This window comes from Emydura macquarii, unplaced genomic scaffold (genome assembly GCF_026122565.2).
Source record: "Emydura macquarii macquarii isolate MOO-44397 ecotype Brisbane River unplaced genomic scaffold, CSIRO-AGI_Emac_v2 contig_3240, whole genome shotgun sequence".
NCBI classification, from domain to species: Eukaryota; Metazoa; Chordata; order Testudines; family Chelidae; genus Emydura; species Emydura macquarii.
In genome coordinates, this window is record NW_027133377.1 from 3,890,769 (window position 1) to 3,914,727 (window position 23,959).

Consider the following 23,959-nt stretch of genomic DNA (forward strand, 5'->3'; position numbering starts at 1 on the left):
ACAACATACATTATCATTCTGGCAATGTTTCTCAGCCACAAATATGATATTTTTTTATTTTAAAATTCTTTGTCATTTTTTATTTTAGCTTTGTTACCAAACACGCTTTAATTCTGTTAATGGGTTTCAGCAATTCATTCTTATCCTTTTTTTGTTTAGCCATCTAGTAACTGATAAAACAGGAGTTGGCAAGAACGTATCCTGGTTACAACAGAGTCTCTGACTTCCTATTGATAGTTTCTAAGCATTTAACAAAGGTTAAATTATCAAGGATATGAAAAATAGGCTTATTATCTGTAAGTAGACCCCATTAAGAAAGACAGTTTGATCTGGTTTAGCCAAATTTATCTGGAAAATTGTTCTCTACATAAATTTAAGTCTATCTACCTTTTTCTGAGCACATGCATTCGGAAGACATTAAATACAAGAAAATGCAATGCTGCTGCTTAAACATTCTTTGTTCTAATTACCATTTTATTATTATTTTATATCTTTTCAAAGTAAAACAATATGCTAGTTGCTATAACTAGGCAACCTGGACAGAAGGTACAAAAGAAGAGTGTTGCTTGAACTTAAAGTACAGATAACAGGTTACCAACCATTTAATTTTCATTCCTTTTTATTAAACCACTAAAAATGGAGTTTTATTATGAACTCTGAAGCTTCCCAGCAACAATCCACATCTTATAACACATATGCTTGTAATTAGTACAGTAGGGCCTCTTGCAAAGCTACAGGCTGAAGATATGGTGAGAGAATGTATGTGAACGTTAGTGGACAAACAGGTCTGGGGTGCACAGGTAAGTGTCTAGAGTAACACTTCCTTTTGGGTGACTGGGTTGGGAATGACCTCTTTTAGAAATGATTTCATGTTTCTTTGACTTGGACACCACAGGAAGAATGATAAAATACCAAGAATGCAATTTAACTAGGCTACAACTTTAGTAATTAACACATCTGGGAACTACCCAGAAATAACTCATCCAGAGCAGGTCATTCTTCTTTTAAAATCCATACCAACTATCAGAGGACTCCCACCATTACTTTGTTTCACCTGGTGGATGTCTTCTGTCAGTCATCCAACCAATTAACCTGGTCCCAGTATGACTGCTGGGACCCCAACACCTCTCCCTGATGTGCGGGTTAAGGAAAGTGGGGTAGAAGAAATTTTCTCCTTGCTATAGCAGACATTCGAAGCACTGACCCCGTTCCCACCTTCTTTAGGGGAGGTCCTCTCCTAACCTTCTTACAATTCTGGCTTATCAGGGAATTTAACCCCTTACTAAATGAGTATCTACAATGGGCACCTGCCAAGTAGTTTAAAAGAAAAAAAAAAGAATGGTTATTTACTTTGTAATTGTTGTTCTTTGAAATGTGCTGCTTATGTCCATTCTGAATTAGGTGTGTGTGCACCACATGCACTGGTGCCGGAAATTTTTCCCGTAGTGGTATGGGTATAGCTCTAGCGCCCTCTGCAGCAGCGCATGTATGCACCTGTATAAAGGGCGCTGCCAGCTCTGCTCCCCTCCCTCTCAGTTCCTTCTTGCCAGAACTCCGACTAAGGGGATGAAGAGTGGGTTGTGGAATGGACATGAGCCACACATCTCGAAGAACAACAGTTACAAGGTAAGTAACCGTTCTTTCTTTGAGTGCTTACTCATGTCAATTCTGAATTAGGTGACTTACCAGCAGTACCCCCGGAGGCAGGCAGAAGTTCACGGATTGTAGTACCACTTTGCCAAACCCAGTGTTGTCTTGAGTTTGCTGCATGATGGCATAGTGAGACACGAAGGTATGGACTGAAGACCATGTAGCGACCCTGCAGAGATCCTGTATTGGTACATGAACCAGGAAGGCCACAAAAGACATCTGAGCCCTCGTGGAGTGGGCTGACAGGGATGTTAGGGGTACTGCCCCCACCTGCTCGTAACAGGCCCGAACACAGGCTGTGATCCACGACCAGATACGCTGGGATGACACTGGATGCCCTTTCATTCAGTCGGCAATTGCAACGAAGAGTTGTGTGGAATGACGGAAGGACTTGGTCCTGTCAATGTAGAAAGCCAAGGCCCTTCTCATGTCGAGAGAATGGGGACATCTCTCCTCACTGGAGATATGTGGCTTCAGACAGAAGACCGGCAGAAAGTTGTCCTGATTGACATGGAAACGGGAGACTACTTTTGGCAGGAACGCAAGGGACCTTATCTTTGTTAAAAAAACGTATAAGGTAACATTCCAAGGTTAGAACCATAATTTCTGATACCTACCTCACTGAGGTGATAGCTACTAGGAATGTTACTTTCCATGACAGGTGCATGAAGAGCACAAAGCCAATGGCTCGAAGGGCGGTCCCGTGAACTGGGAAAGGATGAAGTTCAGGTCTCATTGGGGAACGTGGTCTTGTAGCAGAGAGAAAAGCCTCTCCAGGCCCCAGAGGAATCTAGCTGCCATCTTGGGCAAAAAAACCGTTCTACCTTGAACAGGGGTGTAAAAAGCCAATATTGCTGCCGGTGCATCTTAACAGATGAGAAAGCCAAGCCTTTGTGTTTCAGGTGGAGTAGATCATCTAAGATCACCCAGATGGATGATTTCATTGATGAGATGTTTTGACGAGCTGCTCAACAGGTGAAGTGCTTCCATTTAGCCAGGTAGAACGCCCTTGTGGAGGGCTTTCTACTTTCCAATAGAACCTTCTGAACCTGGACCGACCAGTTCCGCTCCTCCCTGCTTAGCCATGAAGTCTCCCCATTGTCAGGCACAGAGAAGCCAGGTCCGGGTGGAGCAGCCAATCACAGTCTAGGGAAAAAAGGTCCAGCTGCAGCAGTAGCGTCCAAGGGCGGGCCACCGATAACTCAAATCATCATCCTGAACCAATGCTGGCAAGGCCATGCCAGGGCCACCAGGATGATCCATGCCCTGTCCCTCTTGATTTTTATGAGAGCTCTGTGTATCACAGATATTGAGGGAAAAGCATACATGAGGCCACCTGACCACGAGAGGAGAAAGGAATCAGACAGGGAAGCGTCATTGAGTCCCTGGAGAGAGCAGAAAAGGTCACACTTCCTATTCTCGATTGTTGTCAAGAGATCTACTTGGGGAGTGCCCCATCTCTGGAAGATGAGGTCGGCCACCTCCAGGTGTAACTACCACTTCTGGTGAGAGCAGAAGGACCTGCTTAGGCGATCCTCTAGCGCGTTCCTGGTCCTGGCAAGATGTACTTCCTCCAGATGAACGTTGTGGCTCACCCAGATATCCCACAAGTGCAAGTCCTCCTGACAGAGGACTGAGGATCTGGCTCCACCTTGTCTGTTGATATAGTACATCATCGCTGTGTTGTCTCTGAGGACCTGCACGATCTTTTTGGAGAGGTAGGGCTTCGCATGCAAACTGGACTGCTCTGCGCTCTTTTATGTTGATGTGAAGAGTCAGTTTGTCTCTGGATAAGAGACCTTGAGTCCAGAGCACTCCCAGGTGGGCTCCCCACCCTTGATCCGAGGCATCTGAGACCAATGACAGCATCGGTCATGGGGCCGCAAATTGCACGCTCTCCATCATGTGATGTGGATTTGTCCACCATGACAGGAAAACAAGTATTTGTTGGGGAACCATGAGTATCCTGTCTAGATGGTGCCTGGATGGGGTGTATACTGTTGCAAGCCACATTTGCAATGGTCTGAAATGTAGTTTGGCACACCGGACCACTTAAGTACAGGCTGCCATGTGACTTAGGAGGCTGAGGCACACTCTCGCCGTGGTGAGGTGGTAGGTTGATAGCCAGGCTATAAGGTCTGAAATTGCCAGAAATTTGGCCTCTGGTAGAAGCGCTCTGGCTTGTGTAGAATCTAGGACCATCCCCATAACCTCTATCCTCCGAACAGGTATGAGTTTTGATATCTGTTAGTTTATTAACAGGCTCAGTACTCGGCAGGTGCTCCATACAACCCTGATGTCATGCTGGAGTTGCCTTCTTGACCAACCCTGGATGAGCCAGTTGTCCAGGTAAGGAAAAAGCTGAATGCCTCTACACCCGAGATGGGCCGCCACCCCGGACATGCACTTGGTGAACACGTGTGGTGCTGTGGACAGACTGAAGGGCAGCACCATGAATGGAAGTGCTGGCTGCCCTCCATGAATTGCAGGAATCTTCTGTGGGAAAATGGAAATACGGAAATAGGCATCCTTTATTTCAAGGGCGGCATACCAGTCGACCAGATCCAGAGAGGAAATGATAGCCGTGAAAGAGACCATACAAAACTTCAACTTCTTGAGATATCTGTTGAGGTACCATACGTTCAAGATGGGTCTTAAACCTCCTTTTGTCTTCAGGATCAGAAAATAATGGGAATAGAAGCCTCTTCCCTCAGATCCTGAGGGACCTCTTCCACTGCACCCACATGTAAGAGTGCCTGCACCTCCTGCCTGAGGAATAGCTCGTGAGAGGGGTCCCTAAAGGACAGGGAAGGGAGGGCGTGGAAGGGAAATGAACTGTAGGGTGTAGCCGGTAGCTATCGTGCTTAGAACCCAGCAGTTTGATGTTATGGTTGCCCAGACTGGAAAGAAAGGGGCCAGGAGGCAGGAAAATAATCAGGAGTCTGGATGTCGGGCAATGGTTGGTAGATCGCCCCCATGTGCAACCTCAAAAGCTTTGTTTGCCCCAGGAGGGGTTGCGACTCGAGCCCAATTGGGGGACAGAGACTGGTGAATGGCCCTGGTGATGTTTAAACCCTTTATTCCTTTTCCCGTAGGGCCCTCTGAGTCACAGTGATTGGTAGGGTCTGAAATGCCTTCTGGTGGAGGAGGAGGCATAGAGACCCATGTAGCTCAGCATAGCCCTTGAGTCTTTCAGTCTATGTAGCCTCGAGTCTGTTTGTCAGCTAACAGGGCTATGACATCGAAGGGAAGGTCCTGCATGGACTGTTAGACTTCTGTGAAGACACTGGATGACTGGAGTCAGGATGATCTCCTCACTGATACCACAGAGGCCATGGACCTGGCCACGGAGTCCACCACATCCAAAGCTACTAGCAGGGATGCTCTAGCTACTGCTCTCCCCTCATTCAGGATTGCCTCCATTTCCTGCCTGGAGGTCTGCAGCAGGGAGTCCATTAATTTTTCCAGCGACTGCCCAACATTAAAATGTTACCGTGCCTACAGCGCCTGCTGATTGGATACCCTCAGCTGTAGGCTTGCCATTGAATACATGTTTTGGCCAAACAGGTCTAATTTTTTAGCTTCGTTATTCTTAGGAGTGGAACCCATCTGGCTCTGTTTGTCATGCTCATGTTTGGCAGCCGCGACCACCAACAAACCTGAGGAGGGTTGGGTATAAAGATATTCAAACCCCTTGGCCAGCACATAGTACTTTTTCTCCACTCGTTTGGACGTGGGGAGCAGAGAGACAGGGGTCTACCAAAGTGCCTTGGCAAATTTTATTACCCCTTCATGAACCGGGAGGGCTACCCTGAATGGGCTGCCAATGGCAGAATGTAAAAGAGCTCATCTACCGGTTCCTTAAGCTCTTCTATCTTGAGCCCCAAGTTAGATGCAACACGCTTTAGCATGTCTTGTTGCGCTCTAAAGTCATCTAATGTGGTGGCGGTGGAGGGGCCTGCTACTGTCTTGTCTCGTGAGGAGGAGGAGGCTGGTAATTGTGGGGGGCTGGATCTTCTTCCGTAGTCAGGGTGGTCTCCAATGGGCTGACCGAGAGTGCTACCTCATCTCACTCTACATCCAAATTTGGTGCTGTGCCCGGGCCCCTTGAAGATCGCAGCATCAAAGCTCCCGCATACGAATGAGTCTGTGGAACCGCAGCCTGTGGAAACCCACATGGGTTCCAAAATTGCCAAGGGCTGGGCCACTGCCCCTGAGGCCAAATCCCCATTGTGGCAGCATGGGGAACCCAGTTGGTTGACTGGGAGCCTGTCCCTTTGGAGGAACTATGACTTCCTCTCCAAAGTACAAGGAAGTGCTCCTGGGCAATCATGGGGGCACTGACACCACGTGTCTCTCTGTGCCACCTCTTGAACACAGGTGCTTAGGCGACGAGAAGTGGTGCCGGGAGCCCAAGCATTGGATGTCCCGTGATCGCAACTTGTCCTCAGGCTTCCTGTAAGGACTTCATGAGCGGTGCCAGGGCCCCAGGGATCTGCCCCAGGAGTCCATTGATTGGTGCTGGGGGCTTTGGGAATGACAGCGTTCGGGGTATCAGTGCTGACGCTCCGGGGATCGGCACCTATCATCCTGTGACTGGAGGCATGATCCCAACCTCTCTCAACGCTGTTCCAGGGATCGGTACTGAAGACCCAGTGACCGCTGGTGGACTGGCAAACAGCATTCCATTGATAGCGAGCACTGCTGAGGTTCTAGCACTGGCCTTCCCCTCAATAGGCCTCCTGAGGGGAATCTCTCAGTGCATAGACCTCCCTTCTTCGGAGTAGGTGGCACTGGTATGGCCAAGAGGTCTTTCTTAGCTTGGAATGCTTCAGGCATGGTGGGGATCACCAGGTGATGAGGTCCTTTGCCACTCCCTGGGGTCGGTGGTGCTGCAGGCACTGGACTCGACACCCAGATGGGTGGAGATTCTCTCAGAGTTGGTGGGGGTAAGATGCCTGACTTGGGTCTCACTGAACTTCCCCACTTTGGTGCCAGAGAGCATCCTCTTTTGGCATGTACCTTCTTTGGTCGCTTCTACATAACCGGGGATGCCGAACTGTGCCGGGAGGATGCCAGGGGAGCACTCCTTGTCAATACAGTGGTGCTAGGCACCAAGTCCAACCTCAATTCCGATGCCAGTTTAAGCGCTGATTCCATCAGAATGGCCTTGAGTCTTATGTCTTGGTCTTTTTTGGTTCACAAGTGAAAACTTGTACAGATCTTACACTTTTCCTACATGTGAGCTTCCCCCAAGAATTTCAAGCAGCTCTGGTGTGGGTCACTAAGCAGCATCAGCTTCTTGTAAGAAGCGCAGGGTTTAAACGCCAGGGACCTGGGCATGCCCCAACCCTGGGTTAAAATGCACTAAACTATCTTCCACTAATAACAAAACAAACTATACACACAAGAATAAACAAGTGAAAATCACCAGGATTACTAATGCTTGCGAGAGTAAGAGAGTGTTCCCGCACTATCAGAGGTGGTAAGAACGAACTGAGAGGGAGGGGGACCAGCAGTGCCCTATATACGGGTGCATATATGTGCTGCTACAGAGGGCGCTAGAGCCAGCCCTATGGGTACCATTACAGGAAAAATTGCCAGCACCAGTGCATGTGGCACGCACACACACCTAATTCAGAATGGACATGAGCAAGCACTCGAAGAAGAATGAATTTTACAGCCTAACCTACTGATGAGTCCCCAGGCTGCTGACAGGAATGCAAAAATCCCCATATAGTCCAGACCAGTCTGACTGTGTGGAAAAATGAGTTTCCAAGCCCAAAGACAACCATCATGATGCCCACAGCAAGACCTCAAAACCCAGTTCTACTCTAATCCCAAAGGTGAGGAGAGAGGAAGCTTTTCTTATGGTGCAGAATGGCACCACCGGCCAAGGGGAAGAGCTTATAAACCCACTGCTTGGGTTCACAAGATCCAATAGGCTATGTTACACCCTTCTGTCCAACTAATAAGTCTCACATCACAGGGAGCCTGAGTGCCCATGGGGCAGTGTAATCTTTAAAGGGGCAAAAGGTTTTCTTTCCCCTGCTGACCCAGACAAACCCTCCCCACATCTGAGCTGCATGGGGTGGAGGACAACATTTTAATTATTAAAGAATAGGCATTAGCCATAATTATAGAAACAGTCCTGGCATTCATAAGTATACTGAATAAAACAGCTCTGTTCATGGAAGGGTACAGAATTTTAAACATTTTGAGGTGGTTTGGAGCCTCACTCACAAATACTTGGTTCCTATTTAACCCATACAATGCTAAAAACTTTTGCATATTTATGGCCTTGCCCATTAATAGATAATGCACTATTTTCTATGGCATAGCATTTGGGAAGCAAGAAATAATGGCCACAACACCATTTTGGTTCTATTCACAGGGATATAACTTATACAGCACAACTTTCCTATAAACACAGTTTGCTGTTCAGCATTCAGGATGAACTCCTGAAAATTAAAGGTTAGGTGTATTATCTTCTCTTGAGTAACATTAATCTCTGCTGGAGAGAGGATAGGGTGAAGGAGGAAAAAACAACCAGGAAGTGAATATACCTGGAAAAACCTAATAAATATAGTTACTTCATCCATAGTAAAAACTGATGCTTCAATTTTTTTGTTTTAAAGCAGCACCTAGTAATGAATTACGAGGATACAGCAGAACATACATACCAATTGTTTTAGACACTTTAATTTTAGTGCTCTAACCTGTTTAGCACAAGTTATTAGTGTGATTTTTCTATACATATATACTCAAGTTTGTTTCTTTCAGCTTGGTGAAGATGAATAGTACTATAGACCATTCTCTCCCCCACCAAGACTGTCTTATTATGAACTGTTCCTTCTTTCCCTAAGCTAGACGTACACCAATTGTCAAAAATATATGACTGCCTATAGAGCCTGATCACAATGGAAGTTGAGGGTTCTCAGTATTTTTCAGGATAGGGACCAGAGTATAAACAATGGGAGAAATTTTGGTCCCTATTGAAGTCAGTAGCAAAATTCCCACTGACTTAAAAGGGGCCAAGATTTATCCCTGTATATTTAGCAGTTCAATAATTATGTGCATACTGTGTATTTTACGTCTAACTGAAAGGAAATTCCAGGGTCTTTTAAATTTGTTTGTGGGTTCCTTTACATATACTAACTTATCCCACTGGCAGAATACACAGAAAATGACCTTATATTGTTGAATGGGTATTTGGGGCTAGATTGTCTACACCAATATACTTTTGATGCTGGTTGTATAATCTGAGATGCTTGGGCATTAGCAGTATTTACAAGCTGTCATATTCATGTGTATCTAAGAATGGAGAAAAATATTCTTATTTCACATCCTTAATCACCTGTAAAATATTTGTCTATGAATCACCATATTAGAGTTTAATACTTCTGGGTTTTTTAAAAAAAAGTCAAATTTTTGTGAAATTAATGCAATTTTTATGAATTGCCGTGTGACAAAAGAGGTCATTTTCCAAATTTAAAGTATGTGCATATATTTTATATATAAACATTTAGGTAAAATATTAATAATTATCAACTGCATGGAAATACAGCCCTATCAACTCAATTCTAAAATATCTTCCCTCTTTCTCTATGTTATTAATTCTATTAGTTTTGAGAAATATACTATGTACATAATGTTATTTAATCTCTATCTTCAACTCCTAAAGATAGGCAGGTTCTTGGATTCATTATTACTTGTAGACCATTTTAAAATATTGGGATTGAAGTACCCTAGAATATGGCAGATTAGCTAAAACAATCAGCAGTAATTTTGCACAATAGGTAAGAGAAAATATAGGTGGATTATTGGTACTCTGTAAATGTCTTTATTACAGAAGAGCTGGTATTAAGAAGTAGAATAAAAATTGTGTCACTTTCGCAATAACAATAACCATATAGTTTGGAAGCTTAAAGCACCAGTGGTACCCACCAATTCTCTCCACTTCTGTACTTGTAACTAAATTAATTAGTATATTTTAAGGCTAGAAAGGACCACTAGGATCATCTTGTTTGATCTCCTACATAATACTAGTCAAATAATTTTACCCAGCAATTTCTGAATCATGTCCATATCTTGTGGTTGAGCTGGAACATATTCTTTAATAAGGCATCCAATCTTAAAACTTCAAATAATGCAAAACCTACCACAACCCTTGGTAAATAGTTCCAAAGGGTTAATTACCCTCACTGTTAAAAAATGCATTTTATGTCTAGCCTGACTCTGTCTAGGTTTAGCTTTCAGTCTCTGGATCTTGTTATGCTTTGGTGTGCTAGATTAAAAAGCCCTCTGCTATTAGAAGCCTTGTCTTCCTATAGGAGAGAGTTTTAAGGCAGGTTTTCAAGACCTCAAATCATCCTTGTAACCTCTTTTTGAACACTTTCTGATTTTTTCAACATCATTTTGAAGTGTTATTACCAGAATTGGAGAGAGTATTTCAGTAATGGCCTCACCAACAGTGTACAGAGAGGTACTATTACCTCGCTACTCAACATTCCTTGGTTTATGCATCCAAAAGCCACATTAGTCCTCTTAGCCACAGTACCACAGTGGGACCTCATGTTCAGTTGGTAACCAATGATGCCTAAGTCCTTTTCAGAGTAACTGCTTTCCAGGATACAGACCACCCCATAGGCCTGACGGCACACTATGTGGATAAATTATACACTGGGGAGAATTATCTCAGTTGCAGTGAACAGATTTTATTATATTATGGAGATATAGTCATTATGTGGCATAGGCCTCTTCTGGCAGTGTCTGAGCTGGATTGGCCTGTCGTGCTCTAGAAAGAAAATGGAAGTGGTACAAAAATCGGGAGCTCAAAGGAGTGGTTGGCAACCTGAAATCTAGGCCTACTGCTGTCTTTGACAATAGAACTGACTGTCACAGGGCCATGTAAGAATTCTTAATAAATTATTTCACAGTAGGTTGTCACAAAAAAGGTATTTTCTCTTGTAAGGGTGGGCAATCAAACCAGCTTTAGATACCAGGCAACCTGACTTTGTCAACAGAAACAAAGATTTGTAGGCAAAAAGAGAGATGATAATGTTACAAGAGGAATGACTTGATGACATCATATGTGGTGCCACCAATGAAAGAGCGAAGCTTCCCAGAAAAAAGTGCTATTTACAGTCTTCCACAGAATCCAGTTTTTCTACTCTTGAATTCAAAATGTCAAAGTTAGATTTGAACTTCAGCATAACCCATCTAAGTTTTTGAAAGAAACTAATAGGGAAGCTTCAGTTTTTGGGTTTACAACCACCTTTTCAGAACCTTCACTGTTCAAATATATAAGGAAGCTTTGTAAGACAAACTGAAGTGACATCTATGATGGGACTGCATAGTTCTGTATCAAATTGTATCCTTCACTCATTGAAACCAGCATTTTGAAGAATGTGACCTTCATTTGAGTATGTAACTGTGACTGCCTAGAGATGTCAAGGAGAAGTGCAATGGGACAGTTTATTCTAATGCCTGATACCATCTTGAAGAGAATAACACAAAAGTCATCAAAGATGACTGTTTTGTATGCAAAGGGAACCATCCTTTAGACAATGGGTCGGCTACAGGGAGCAGCTAGGTTAGAGGAAACTGCTTGTCCCAGTTTGGACTCTGGGAGGATGGGGACTCCCTGGCTAACCACCAGATGGAGGCTATGAAGCTGACCAGTAGATTACACAAGAGAAAGGGCTGAAATCTTATTTAAAGGCAAGATCTCCTGTTGGCTTCCTCTCTCTCTCTCTCTCTCTCTCTCTCTCTCATCAGCTGAACACTGCCAAACAGGAAAGGCCCACCAGTCAGACAAATGGACTGGACCCAAGGACTTAAATAAAGCACAGACTCGGGAGATTTTATATAGGTTTGTCTTATTTAACCTAAAGATCTGTAGCTCTTATATGCTTTGAGAGTAAAAGTTATTATGGTTTTAGAAACTCCTGTGCAAAGCCTCTGTTTCTTACTTTATCTGTCATGTAGTCTCTGAAGAATTAAACTATAAACTGGAGTGCCCATGGGGATGGAATTCTGGGGGAGTGCGTGAAAGCAACTGGGAGGCTTGAGGGCTCAGTATTGATTTCAGGGCCTAGGGCAGTTGGACTGCAGAATCCCACATTCCAAGGAAGGGTAACAAACAGGGGATCTGAAGCCAGGAGTGTGCCTGGAGGCACAGAGTTTGAAACAGCATCTGGACTCTTCTCAGGATCACCTATCTTGGAAGCACATGGGATCCCAAAGTTGGATCCAATACAGAGGGGTGACAATTCACTAAGGGAACTCAACAAGATCTGTACCACCACCTTCACCTTCTGGTCCAATGAGGCCACTGACCAGGAGAGTGGGGTTGTTTTGTTTTTGGTTATCCTATAAAATACTGGCTCTGACATTAGAAGCTCAAAAAACTCCCCCCAACTATATTAGAATTACATATGGGAGCTCAAAGCCATAAAAAAAGCATAAGGGATCATTGAGCTCTTGTAATTCCCTACTGAAAATATCCCAGATAGAGTTCTGAAGTGGGGAACATTTGGAACCTTTGTTTCAGCTAACTAAAACAGGATTCCTCCTATCAGAATATTAGCCCTACACATGTACAAAATACAGTGCAAGCTTGTTGAGTTTCTGTAAAAACAAGTATTTTGAGAATGGTGGAATAGCTGATAGAAATTAAAGCTGGTTTGGGGTCTGGTCTACTATCTTTAGTAGATATTACTCACTTTTTTGGCAATTGGGAGTAGGAAAAATCTGAGGTACTCAAGTTTACTCTTGTCATTAAAAATATCTTTGGTTATAAAATATGTGAAATAATGTGCAAATGCAGCACTTACAGTCATGTCTTTTGTGCACATTATTAAGAATAAATATAGCTTGTAAACATGTAAGGTGAATTGAAATTTACTAAAGTACAAATGCAATACTAATGAACTGAAGTAAATTCAAATTTGGTTTTTTTTAAAGGGCTATGAAATGTGCCAGACTGAACTTACTTGAAACTGAAAACCCTCATTTACCAAAAGAATTTGTCAAAAGTATCTCAAGCTTAAAACTGGGAATCAGAACCCATTGGTGGTTTGCAGGAGTGTGGCTGGGGTCTGTGAAAAAATGTTCAGACCCAGTAGATGCAAGATCCAAGGGCAGGGGAAGAAAAGCTTCCCTCACACCTACTGCTGCTGTTGTTCACCTGAGCTTGCCCTTCTCCAGCTGCAGTTCCTTTCTTTTCCCTATCACCTTCCACATTGCACTCTGCTCCATGTTAATGCTACTTAAAAAGTGTAGGTGTCTGTTGTCTTAGCCTCAGCCCCTATTGCTCAGAGCACTTAACTGGCTCTCACCACCTCTAAGCCGAGATTTCCTGAAGCAGAGCATGGTGTGGGAGTAATAGTGGGGGGAAGTAGCGAAAAAGAGAGAAAACATTTCTACCCCAGCTCACACAAAATAGTAATTTGCATGGCAATCTATGGTCAATCTATTCAAGAGCACCCATCAGCCCACCACTCCCTACTAGTTCCTCCAATCAGCAGCCAATCTCTGAACCAGCCTCACACAGTAACTAGCAACTTTGTTGCAGCCCCAGTAAGTCTAGTAAATAAAAAGTGGTACACCAAGAATGCAACAACTGGAGTTCCAATATAGCAAAATAAAGTGATGAAACAAAGCAGAGATATTAAGTGCCATAAAGGATATAACTAACCAAAACTGCACTATTCTGACAATTCTGAAGTATACAGAAAAATGAGACCCAGCTCTGACTAGCTGGCAGAAGAATTACCAAACCTCATCTTTTAGTAAAATGTTCACTTAAAAATAAAAATGGACCTCATATGTCCCACAGTACATGTGGATTTATCCCAGAATGCTACCAACATAAAACATCAGAGGTAATCAAAGCCTCAGAAATCTAAATCAAAAGCACACTCTTGAAGCACTTCTCTTTGAAAGAGAGAGAGAGAGAGGGAGAGAGATCTTTTGCTTATGCTTGCACTTCTTTTCCCAAGTACCCTTCATTTTACACATTCTAGTTCTAAGAATCTGCCCTATGGTCACAAATCCAAATCAAGTGCAAAGGGATCCATACATTTCAAGAGAAACAAAAAGACTGCTTAGGTACCAATTTGCTATAGATTTCAGCATCAAACAACATTCAGTCACCCAAGTGATCACTTGAAGACACTGCAGTTTCTCTGTGTGCAAAGTAGAAAGGCACAGACTTAGGAAAAAATATATACTTTTGGCTACAAGTTTCTTTTTTCTTTTTACATATTTTTAGTGACTGCAGTTTTGTGAAAGGAAAACTCTGCAGCTACAGAGAACTAAATCTTCCACTTATCTACTGCTAAATTCAGCAGCCGTGCAGGCCTCTGGACACTTCCCTGTCCTGGAATACCTACCTTTAGGGTGAGTAGGTGTTAGAGTCCATGGTCATAAAATCCTTGAACTCTGTGAATGACTGGTCACTTTAAAAGTCTTAGGCCTAGGTTTTCAAAGGTTAAAAGTGATTTTGGGTACTTAGCTGAGAAAGTGCTGAGCATCCACCCCCTGAAAATAAGGCCCTCTTAACGTGTCCCAATTTGAGCTCACAAAATTCAAAGCACTCAATTACTAATCCTTCTTTAAAATCTTGGTTTAAGTGTTTAAAATTTATCTTCGTAACATTGCAGAAGACCTTGGTCTTCTTTTAATGTATTGCATTTTTAACACCCTTTTCTAATAGGTTTCTTCATAGAAATGCTAACAACATGTGATTATGTTTAGGTCTCCCAATGCTGCTTGTAAGCCTTCCAGTTCACAGAAGGCAATTAATGCTCAATTAGGACCAGTTGAATCAGCTGCAAGTTCAAGGCCACAGTTGGCTGATATGTGTATTTGCATCTTTTCTTGCACAAATAATACATCATTTGATAAGAGATTATTTTATGAATGGAGTCCCAACATATTGTTTACCTTGATTAGAAATAAAAATACACAAATATTTCATACCCACAGATTTACTGGCATGAAACCCATCCCAGTTAGTGACATACTGAGCGGCGCAAGAAGGGTAGGATATCTGCTTGGTGGCAATGTTACACCACTTTGGCAATTGGTCAACTAAACTCCTTGTAAGACCATATTCTGTGGCTCCTGCCATTCAAAAGGTATATTATACATTGTGTGTTAGTTACGTTAAATGCTTATTATAGAAAGAGTACCCAGACTGCTTTGTTTACAGACTACCTAGAATCTGAAAGCCTTAATGAATTAAAACCACTGACCTTTGATCATGTAATACTGACTGATATCAGCAAACAGAGTAGTCTTTAGGTTGTTTACATTTCTGAAAATGCACTCAGTGAAACACTGCATTTCTTTTTTGAATCATATTTGTGTATCGTGTCATACTGTATTTTAATTTAAAAAAAACATTAAAATACTTCTCAGGACTTGGCTCTATACCTAGAACATTATAAAACCTGGAGATTAGAATAGCAAAAGGTCCAGGCTGAATAAACAGATAGGCTGCTTAATCTGTGTTTAACATTTAGAGAAGTACCTTGAGACACTTCCAGAAAGATACAGTAGAAAAGATATGCCAGTGGCCAAACATGACTATTCCCTGCGTTTCTGATCTTCCAGCTTAGGAAATAGATTTCTTTTTGCAATTTAGGCTATTGTTTGACCTTTCATTCTCAATATAATTATAGGAATATTATGGGTTGAGAGGCATCCTATTCATATTCTATTTTATATTACTCCTTGACTGTAAACATTTAGGGGGAGATTTTCAAAAGCAACTAAATGATTTTAAAAGTACAAGTGGCACTGTAAGCCAGAGATATAGGTAATAATAAACTGGTTAGGCACTTTTAAAAATCTCCCCCTTAACTTGCATGCAAATAACTGAAAACATAAGTAACACATGGATTAGGTACTCACCAAGTTTTTATTTTAGGCTGCAAAGATATTTCTTCAGGAAGGAAAAAACGGTGCCACTTTATGGACTGAAGTAGTTCTTGAGGCATTGTTTTAGATACATTATAATAGTGACCAAACCGTGCAGAAGCTGCTGGGCTGACCTGTGAAAACATTCCATGCTAATTATAATAATGCATTAAATCATTTATTGGTCATAAAAACATAATTACTTGCTATACCCGTGATAGAAATCTATAATTTTTCATTTAAACATCATTTTAGGCTTTATGTACATTAATAACAAAGAATTTGTCAGTAGTGAACATTCAAAGTTTTTTCCTTCCTCCTGTAACGAGATAGATAGGATTACTCAGGATCCCTTTCTGAAATTGTATGTTGTGGAACGTATATACAGATTTCAACCCTCACTGCTCCAGTTTGTCCCACCTAAAAAGTGAGTCAGGTATCCAAAAGTATACACTTTTGTGTATACCCAAAAACAGGCACACAGATGCAAAAGACACATGGGAACAAATTAGGTATTTCAATATTGGGCACATGCTAAAAGCACATAAACATTTTGCACATTGGCTTTTGGAAGGTTGTCCAATTATGTTTATATGTAATCTGTAAAATAAAATATTGCCTTTTCATAGCTTTCAACATAGTTTCTTAAAGAAAATTAAAACAAAAAAGAAAAAATTATTTGAAATCATTAAGTTTGAAAGTGTTTTAATTTCTTGAATTTGCAATAACTTCATGCTAGGTATTACTAGGACATTAACATAGTAACCATTCTTGTCATATAATAAAGGTGCCTAATATTAAGAGAACAGAATAAAAGTGTTTCAATAAAGTAACAAAAACAAAGTCAAGTGCTCTGGTGGGATATTATTATTCCTTGTACATCCACTAGCATAAAGGACACAGGGAGGAGTACCACACATTGCGAATTGGTGGAAACCCAGCACGACATACAACGCAGAATGTTATTTGAATTACAGAAGTAAATGGATGATAAAAAAAACAAGAAAAACTAATATGTAATTTGTATATAAAACAAAATTATGAAATAATGTTTTTCCTTTATATAATGCTCCCTTTTGTTCTCTATCTGCCATCCATCCCCATTAAAAATGCTATCCTGGTTTTAATGATCAGGAACATTTCAACTCCAGAAGTATGTTAGAAAAGAAGTAACTAGGCACAGACACGGGACACTATATACTAGATTCATTTATTAGAGTAATAAGTAGGTATATGCTCCTGAAAGGAATATCAGATGACAAAAGCAAAATTAAGCTTAAAACTCAGAGCTACAGCACAACACATTAAGAACTCTAGAGAATAGCTACTGTGTTGCCAATGTGTCTTTCACCAACTGTTCTGTGACTTCATGTTTTAACTCTTCTAACAAATTATCTTGTGACGTGTGTGGAGATGTCACTTAAAATCACTATCCCCAGTTACATAATACATGTGTCAGTCAAAAACATACTAGAAACGGGAATGGGGTTGGGAAAGGGGATGTTGAGGCTTCTGTGCTAGAACTGGCCAGGTTTGTTTACAGCTGCTTTGCAATAGAAAGAAGCCCAATCAAGTTTAATGATTCATTCTCTCTATTAATTCAAAGGAAAATTGCCCAGATCTTCAACCATGTCATGCATTTTTCAGGTGTAGCTCAGGAAGAATGGAGGTGCAAAGGTAACTTTAAGTCATCTTTGTTCTCACCCATTGCTGATGACGGTATGTGCTGGGCTGGTTGCCAGGCACAGTCTAGAGCAATCCTCTTGTACCTAATGAAGACAGAGCTAAAAAAAATACACCGCTGGAAGAGGACAGGTGAGAGAGGAAAAGATGAGAATCCAAAATAATCTAAATACCAGAGGTCCAAATGTAGTCATATGACCTCCATCCATCCTGTAGGAATACAGATTGAAATATATAATATTCAAAGAAATCAGAGAAACTCTACATTTCTGAAGTAGGAAACTAAATCCTGACCTTCAGCTCAGATGCAAGATATCTCTCTCAACCATGCATAAGAATTGTTAAATCTCCATATGTTCTTGGAAGCAAGTTCTCTGATGAGACAATTTACTTATTATACTTATTTTAAATAAGCAGAACCTCTTATTTAAAAGGGCAATACCTCTCCCTTCTGCAAAATATTCCCTGCCAATAACTTCTCTTCACAAAATAATTAAAGCCCAGCTAACACCTTCTTTATGACCAACCTCCTCAGTAATATGCCTTCCATCCCACCTTTCACAGGACTCAGGGACTGTCACCATCAAAATCATATTAATTTTCTTACTCTGCCAACAAACACCAACCCAAAACACCTCCCTTTTCTGAGGGGGCATATAAGTCATCTGCACAGAGCTTCACAAAAGCCTTTAAGTTCTATGCTTAGTGGCCCAATCATAAGACTAGAATCCTGCTACAAGACAGCCAGGGCTTTTTATCTCCTCATGTAGAAGTTCATTCTAATTACACCTGCCTGGCTCCACAATCAGACTGAATTAAAATTGCCACAAGCAGCAAAAGGGTCATGACACATTTCTGTCCAGTCCTCAAGTCAAAGTACTATGAAGTTTCTTCTGGCAATGGAATGCCTCCCCATTCAGTCAACCCATACTTCATATATGTGAAAAGTTTCCTGGCAACATGTTTCTGTACTTCCGATAAAACATACATACAGCGTCACTTCCCTCCCTAGCAATAGGTACCTTCACACATTGCTAATCAGATTCAAGTTAACTGACTTCTAAAGGTACAACTACACTAGCAACTGCGCATGTTTTCATGCATGTGGTTATCCCATAACACCCCTAATGTCCACATCTATAACCCAGCTCTTGTCAGAAGGTGAGTACAGGGAGAGTAAACTAGCACACCTGAAGCATGTGAGTAAATACATGCTTTGGGCTGCAGCATGGCTCCATACCCATGCCAGTGTGAAGTGTAAACAGGTGTAAGTGGTATGTAAACGTATCGCGTTTCAATAGTCCTCCACACCCATTTCCACAATGCATTGTACCTTTTTCTTCCTGGCCCTTACCCAGTCTTTGAAGGTCCCTGTCCTCCCCTGCTACCACTGCCCTGTTTTCAGCAGTAGTAGCAAGCTGCACTGACCACATCAGAACAGTTCTCTGCTTCATTCTTCTGTTCAGTACAATGTGGATCCTGCTCCAAGAACAGCCCCTCCTGGCCAACCGTGTGCAGTCCATGTGTGGTTGGAGTACACGGTCCTTCATGACTTCACCTAGAGCAGCAGGAACATTCACCTGTATCAGGACATTTCAGAGGCTAGAGCAGGTGGGCACAGAGTGGACTCTGGCCCAGTGACGGAATGCATCAAGCACCTGAGGCTCCTGTACAAGAAGTCAAAAAACGAAGTTGCTCCGGAAGGGCCCATTGTACATGTCTCTTCTAGGACAAGCTGGACTGGGTGCTGTCAAGGGCTCCCAGAATAGAGCCTAAAGTGGCTCATGACCACTTCCCTTAGCCCCACCACCCGTACTGTCTGACAAGATGCCGCAGTCTTAGCAAAGAGGCAGCAGGGATTGTGGAGGATGAGGAGCATGAAATTTTGGACCTCTACCTGGAGGAGCCAGTTGAGCAAGCCCTCCCAAGCTATGGCAGGAATGAGAAGTTACAAAGGATCCATACCTTACCCATCAACATCCCCTCTTGTTCTGTTGCTACACTGCCAATTACTAGCCCAGCCCCTGCTCTGCTCCACGTCACCCGAAATGGTCCCTGAGCAAGACCTGGCTATAATAATTGATTTTTTTTTGCCTTCTCATGAGCCACTATTATGCATTTGGCAGAAGCTATACAACAGATTATTAAGGAACAATCACGGTGCCCTTGTGTCTATGCATTTCTCAGCCAGAATGCTGGCAGCAAAGGTCTAGGGGCTGTGCAGACCGGAAGAAGGGAGAAGGATTATTTAAAAATAGGGAAGGGACACTTAGGAAAACATATAATTGGTTGCCATAAGTTAGTAGCAGCTGCCTTTTGTCCCTTGGAAGATTACACAGTTTCACTGCTTCTCCCCCATTCCAGATCTTACCGTCCCCTTATAAACAGGTGCTGGGCAGAAGTGGGATTGGGGAGGAGTGGGGGTTAGATCTGGAAGGGAACACTTAGGTTGTCTGAGGAATGTCACAGAAGTCTTTACCCCTTGAAAGATTACAAAAATTGTTAGGCTTCCTAGTGTCTGGGCTCACCACATACAGTATCCCAGCTAGTGTAGAATGGCAAACAGGGGTAGGGGAAAGATCTGGTCTTTTGATTGGATAAACAGTGTGGTGTCTTTTTGCTGTGGAGAGGCGAGGGGCTTGAGATGCTGATCTGAAACTTCAGAGAACAAAATTAAGTTGTAGTATCTCTCTTTTCTGTGCATGTCACCATTGTTAGCCAGGCACAGAGACAGGGTTTTCTGATAATGCCAGGGGTAGACAGACAGTGTTCATGGGTCACTTTTCCATGGAAACTGTATGCTATCTGAGGATATAATCTATTTCCAGTTTATTGCCTTCTTGTCTTTTTAAGCATATTTCAGCACATTTCTGGTGTAGCAGAAACTCCAGCTGGCTCTTGAAGTTCAAGAACAGTGCAAATCTGCTTGGTCTGCTTTCACAGCTAACCCAATCCCTCCATTCAGCAATATGTAGAGGGTTTACCATGGGCAGAAACAGCTCTCTGGCAGAGACCCAGATCTCCTCTACAAGATTAGAAAAGCCATCTCTCTTTTCCATTCTGGGACCTTGAAAACTAGTATGTTCTCCACATGCTGGCCAGTCCTTAAAGAAGAAATGGCAAACTACTAACAGCCTCCGGAAGAAACTGCCACCACTCTTGAGATACTATGGACATTTTAATTTTTTAAAAAACATTACTACATGTATTTTACCATTATTAGCCTCTTAGTCTACTCCTTCCTTGGAGGTTGCAAAAGTTGTCTGAGAACCAAGGACAGCCTAACAGTTGCATTCCTGGAATGCTGAGAAGTATCAATATTGTAGCGCCCCCACACATAATTTTACTTTTCTATGGATATTTTGCTTTCCACCAAAGGAAAAACAAATAACGCTTCCATTGTCTTTGAATTGGCAGGACCTTTGGCTCTCTAGAGGGAAATCATTCCACTAGGGGGGCGGGAGCAGCCCCACAGAGAGAACAGAGGCGGACCGAGATGGACCATGTAGGACCTGCTCATGGGCATAAACAGAAGGAACCAGGAGCAGTTTCAGTTCCTCAGGGCATGGATTCTGTGGGACAAATTCTGCCCTAAATTATACTTGTACCCCCTCACTGAAAACAATCAAATGGCCCAAGTGTAACAAAGAGCAAAATGTAGTACTGTAACTTACAAAAATTTACACAATTTTAAATTGTTAAACCAGAAAAGAATTTAGTTCCCATGCTAATCATTATATGGATTTGACAGCTCTAAAAGGAGTCAAAATAATAAGACATGGTTGTGTCATTAAAACAAACATACATGACTTTGAATACAAACAGAGAATAGACCTCTTTAGTATCAGGGTGTCATTTTTAGTTACTTTTTTTAAGGCAAACTTCTTAGGCATTTTCCTAGTTTTTATTTCATGTTTCAAATTTAAAAATACCTTAAAAATCACAGATCTAATTAAAACTAATTATTTGAATTATTTACTTGGAAATTACCAAATTAATGCCTGAAAAATAAAATGAATATTAGGCCAGGTTAGCTGTCAGAGAATACAAAATGTTATAAATTATAAATACAGAAAGAAAAACAAACTTTCAGTCTTTTAAAAAAAGTTTTAAGTCATCCTTGGTCTTGAGTAATAAATCATTTTCTTATTCTATACAAGATCTAAAGCATTTAGACCTCTCTAAAACTGAAGCTTTAATTTTACTTGCTAAAAATTGTGTTCTAAATGATAAAATAAAACTCAAACGATCATATTTAAATATGTGCACGTATATATGTGTGCGTGAGTGTGTATATAGATATGGAATCTTAAAAAATTCAAAATGTAAAGTTATTTAGTATGAGGTTTCTGAAAGCAATTTAAAAAGGGGCTGTTCTTTGGCCTATAATCTATCCTTTATCCGGATTACAGAACACAATGTTTTTACTGCAATCTCTACCAGAGCTCATCTTTTTATTGTGTACGTCCAAGCCCCCTTAATGTTTTAGAAAGGCCTTGACTAACTGAACTTTGATCTGATGTCTTCATTGAGAAAAGCTCCAGGTTGCCCATTTCAGATGCAAATCCTCTCTGAGGCCCAATAGAGTTTAGTAAAGACAGCGAAAAAGAAGAAACAAGAAGTTTCCAGGATCCTCTTTGTGAATCCTGGGGCACATTGGTGTCCTTAATCCACACTGCTGCATGGATTAAGGTAGGTGATAACCTTTCTTAATTCAAAAGAATGAGCACAGTGCCTACAAACTGGGTGGAGACTAGGATTTGGCTATAATAAAACACCACGCAATAAAAGCTCAGTCTATGTCAGAAGCCTTGAATAGGCTTCAATGTACCACATTCCCAGGCCTAGTGGGAAAGCTTGCAAAAAGCCCACCTGAATCAAGTAAGCATGAATAATCTGTGTTAGCAGAATGGCCATGGGGGGGAAGGCGGGAGGGAGAGAGAGAGAGAGGGGGGGGGGGGGGGAGGGAGACAGACTTTTCATTCCTCTTCAATCTGAATGATAAATTTATTTCTGGATTGTAGGTTCAAGCCAGTCTTTCTTGGATTCCTACGAGCTAGTCTGCACAAGGAGAAATACATTAAATTGTCACTGAGCAGAGTGTGCTTTTATGCTACCGTCTGCTGTTAATGTTTCTAATTGCAATACTAATGTGCTAGAAATCTCAGATTTGGGAGAATCAAGGCAGAAAATTGATTTCATGCTGTGACAGTTTATATATTGCCCCAAGAACACAAGCAGTTCATTCAAACAAAAAAAAAAGGGGGGGGGGGGGGCAGAGTATACCTTTTCATTGCAAACTAGACTATACCTGGTGTTTTTACCAAGAGTTTAAGTAAGTTTATCCCTGGATACAGACAAAAGTACCACTTAAATTGGTAACTGCATGCAGCACGTACACACAGTATCTAATTCCTTTTGGCTAATTACCTATAAATCTACAGTTTATCCATGATGTACAGAATATATTCAAATTTACACATATAAAATATGCTGTTCAAGACAGGATTACTAATATACAACAGGATACATAATATGAAATATTTATGAGTTGGCTAAGAGCTTATTTAACCTGTTTTTAGGAAGAGTAGGGGAATAAAAACCATCTCCACAACAGAAATCTCTTCTGTTACTTACACCTAAAAATTAAATTAGCTAACAGAACCACTAACAAGACAACTTTTATTCAACAACATTTATGCTTCTCGTAAAAACAGATATTGAATAGACAAGTTTTCAGTTGACATATTTAGAGCTGTTTAAAAAAACCCAAACAAACAATTTACCCTTTATAGCCTTCTTATACCATGCAACTATTTGTAAATAAAATTTTAAAATATAAGCAGCACTAACGCTTGCGGCAAAATAGCTTTTGCTTTCTTATTTATTTTATTTATTTATTTATTTTTAAAGTTTTATTGAAGTTTCCTTTTGACAGAAATTTCTAACCAGTCAACAACACACATGAATTAATAGAAACTGAAATTGTTAACAGCTATTACTAAGTATATTACACCTATCAGAGGGACTGACGTGATGCACTAGTTACTACTTCCAAACAGCCAATAAGTATATATCACATCATTCAGCAAGACATCAAATACTGATCGCTGAGATTACTTTCATCTGTTATATTTTAAAATGAAATTTCCATTCAACAATTATTTTAATAACTATAGTTTTATTTTTAAGTCTTACTGATTTCATAAAAGTTTTTGGCAATTTAGCATTTACTTAAACAAATATTCTAGTACAATGGTTCTCAACCAGGGGTACGCATACCCCTGGGGGTATGCAGACATCTTTCAAGGGGTACTCAATTCATCTAGGTCAGTGTTTCTCAACCTGGGAGTTGCAGCCCCTGGAGGGTGGGGGGGGGGGGGGTCAGGGAACAGGTTTAGGGGGATCGCAAATGCAAGGTTGGCATTAGGGTGTTGCAAGCAGGGCAATTACCTGGGGCCCATTGCCACAGGGGATCCCCACAAAGCTAAGTTACATGCTTCAGCCCCACCGTCTGAGGCGTGGACTTCAGACAAGGCTCAAAAGTGGAAAACAAGCTCAAATATCACACTGAAATATAAGTACCATATTTATATTCCAATTGATTTATTTTATAATTATATGGTAAAAATGAGAAAGTAAGCAATTTCTCAGTAATGTTGTGCTGTGAAACTTTTCTATTTTTATGTCTGATTTT

The 23,959-nt window shown here is 41.4% G+C and overlaps 1 protein-coding gene across 3 annotated transcripts in view; it reads right to left on the reverse strand.

The window, feature by feature from the left end:
- The window catches only part of ELP4 (elongator acetyltransferase complex subunit 4), a 256,406-nt gene that overhangs the window by 170,284 nt on the left and 62,163 nt on the right, over positions 1-23,959 (reverse strand). For all 3 annotated transcript variants that reach the window (XM_067532071.1, XM_067532073.1, XM_067532072.1), the window contains exon 5: positions 15,574-15,713. In XM_067532071.1, coding sequence (XP_067388172.1) covers positions 15,574-15,713 — 140 coding nt within the window. The remainder of the gene's footprint in view (positions 1-15,573; positions 15,714-23,959) is intronic.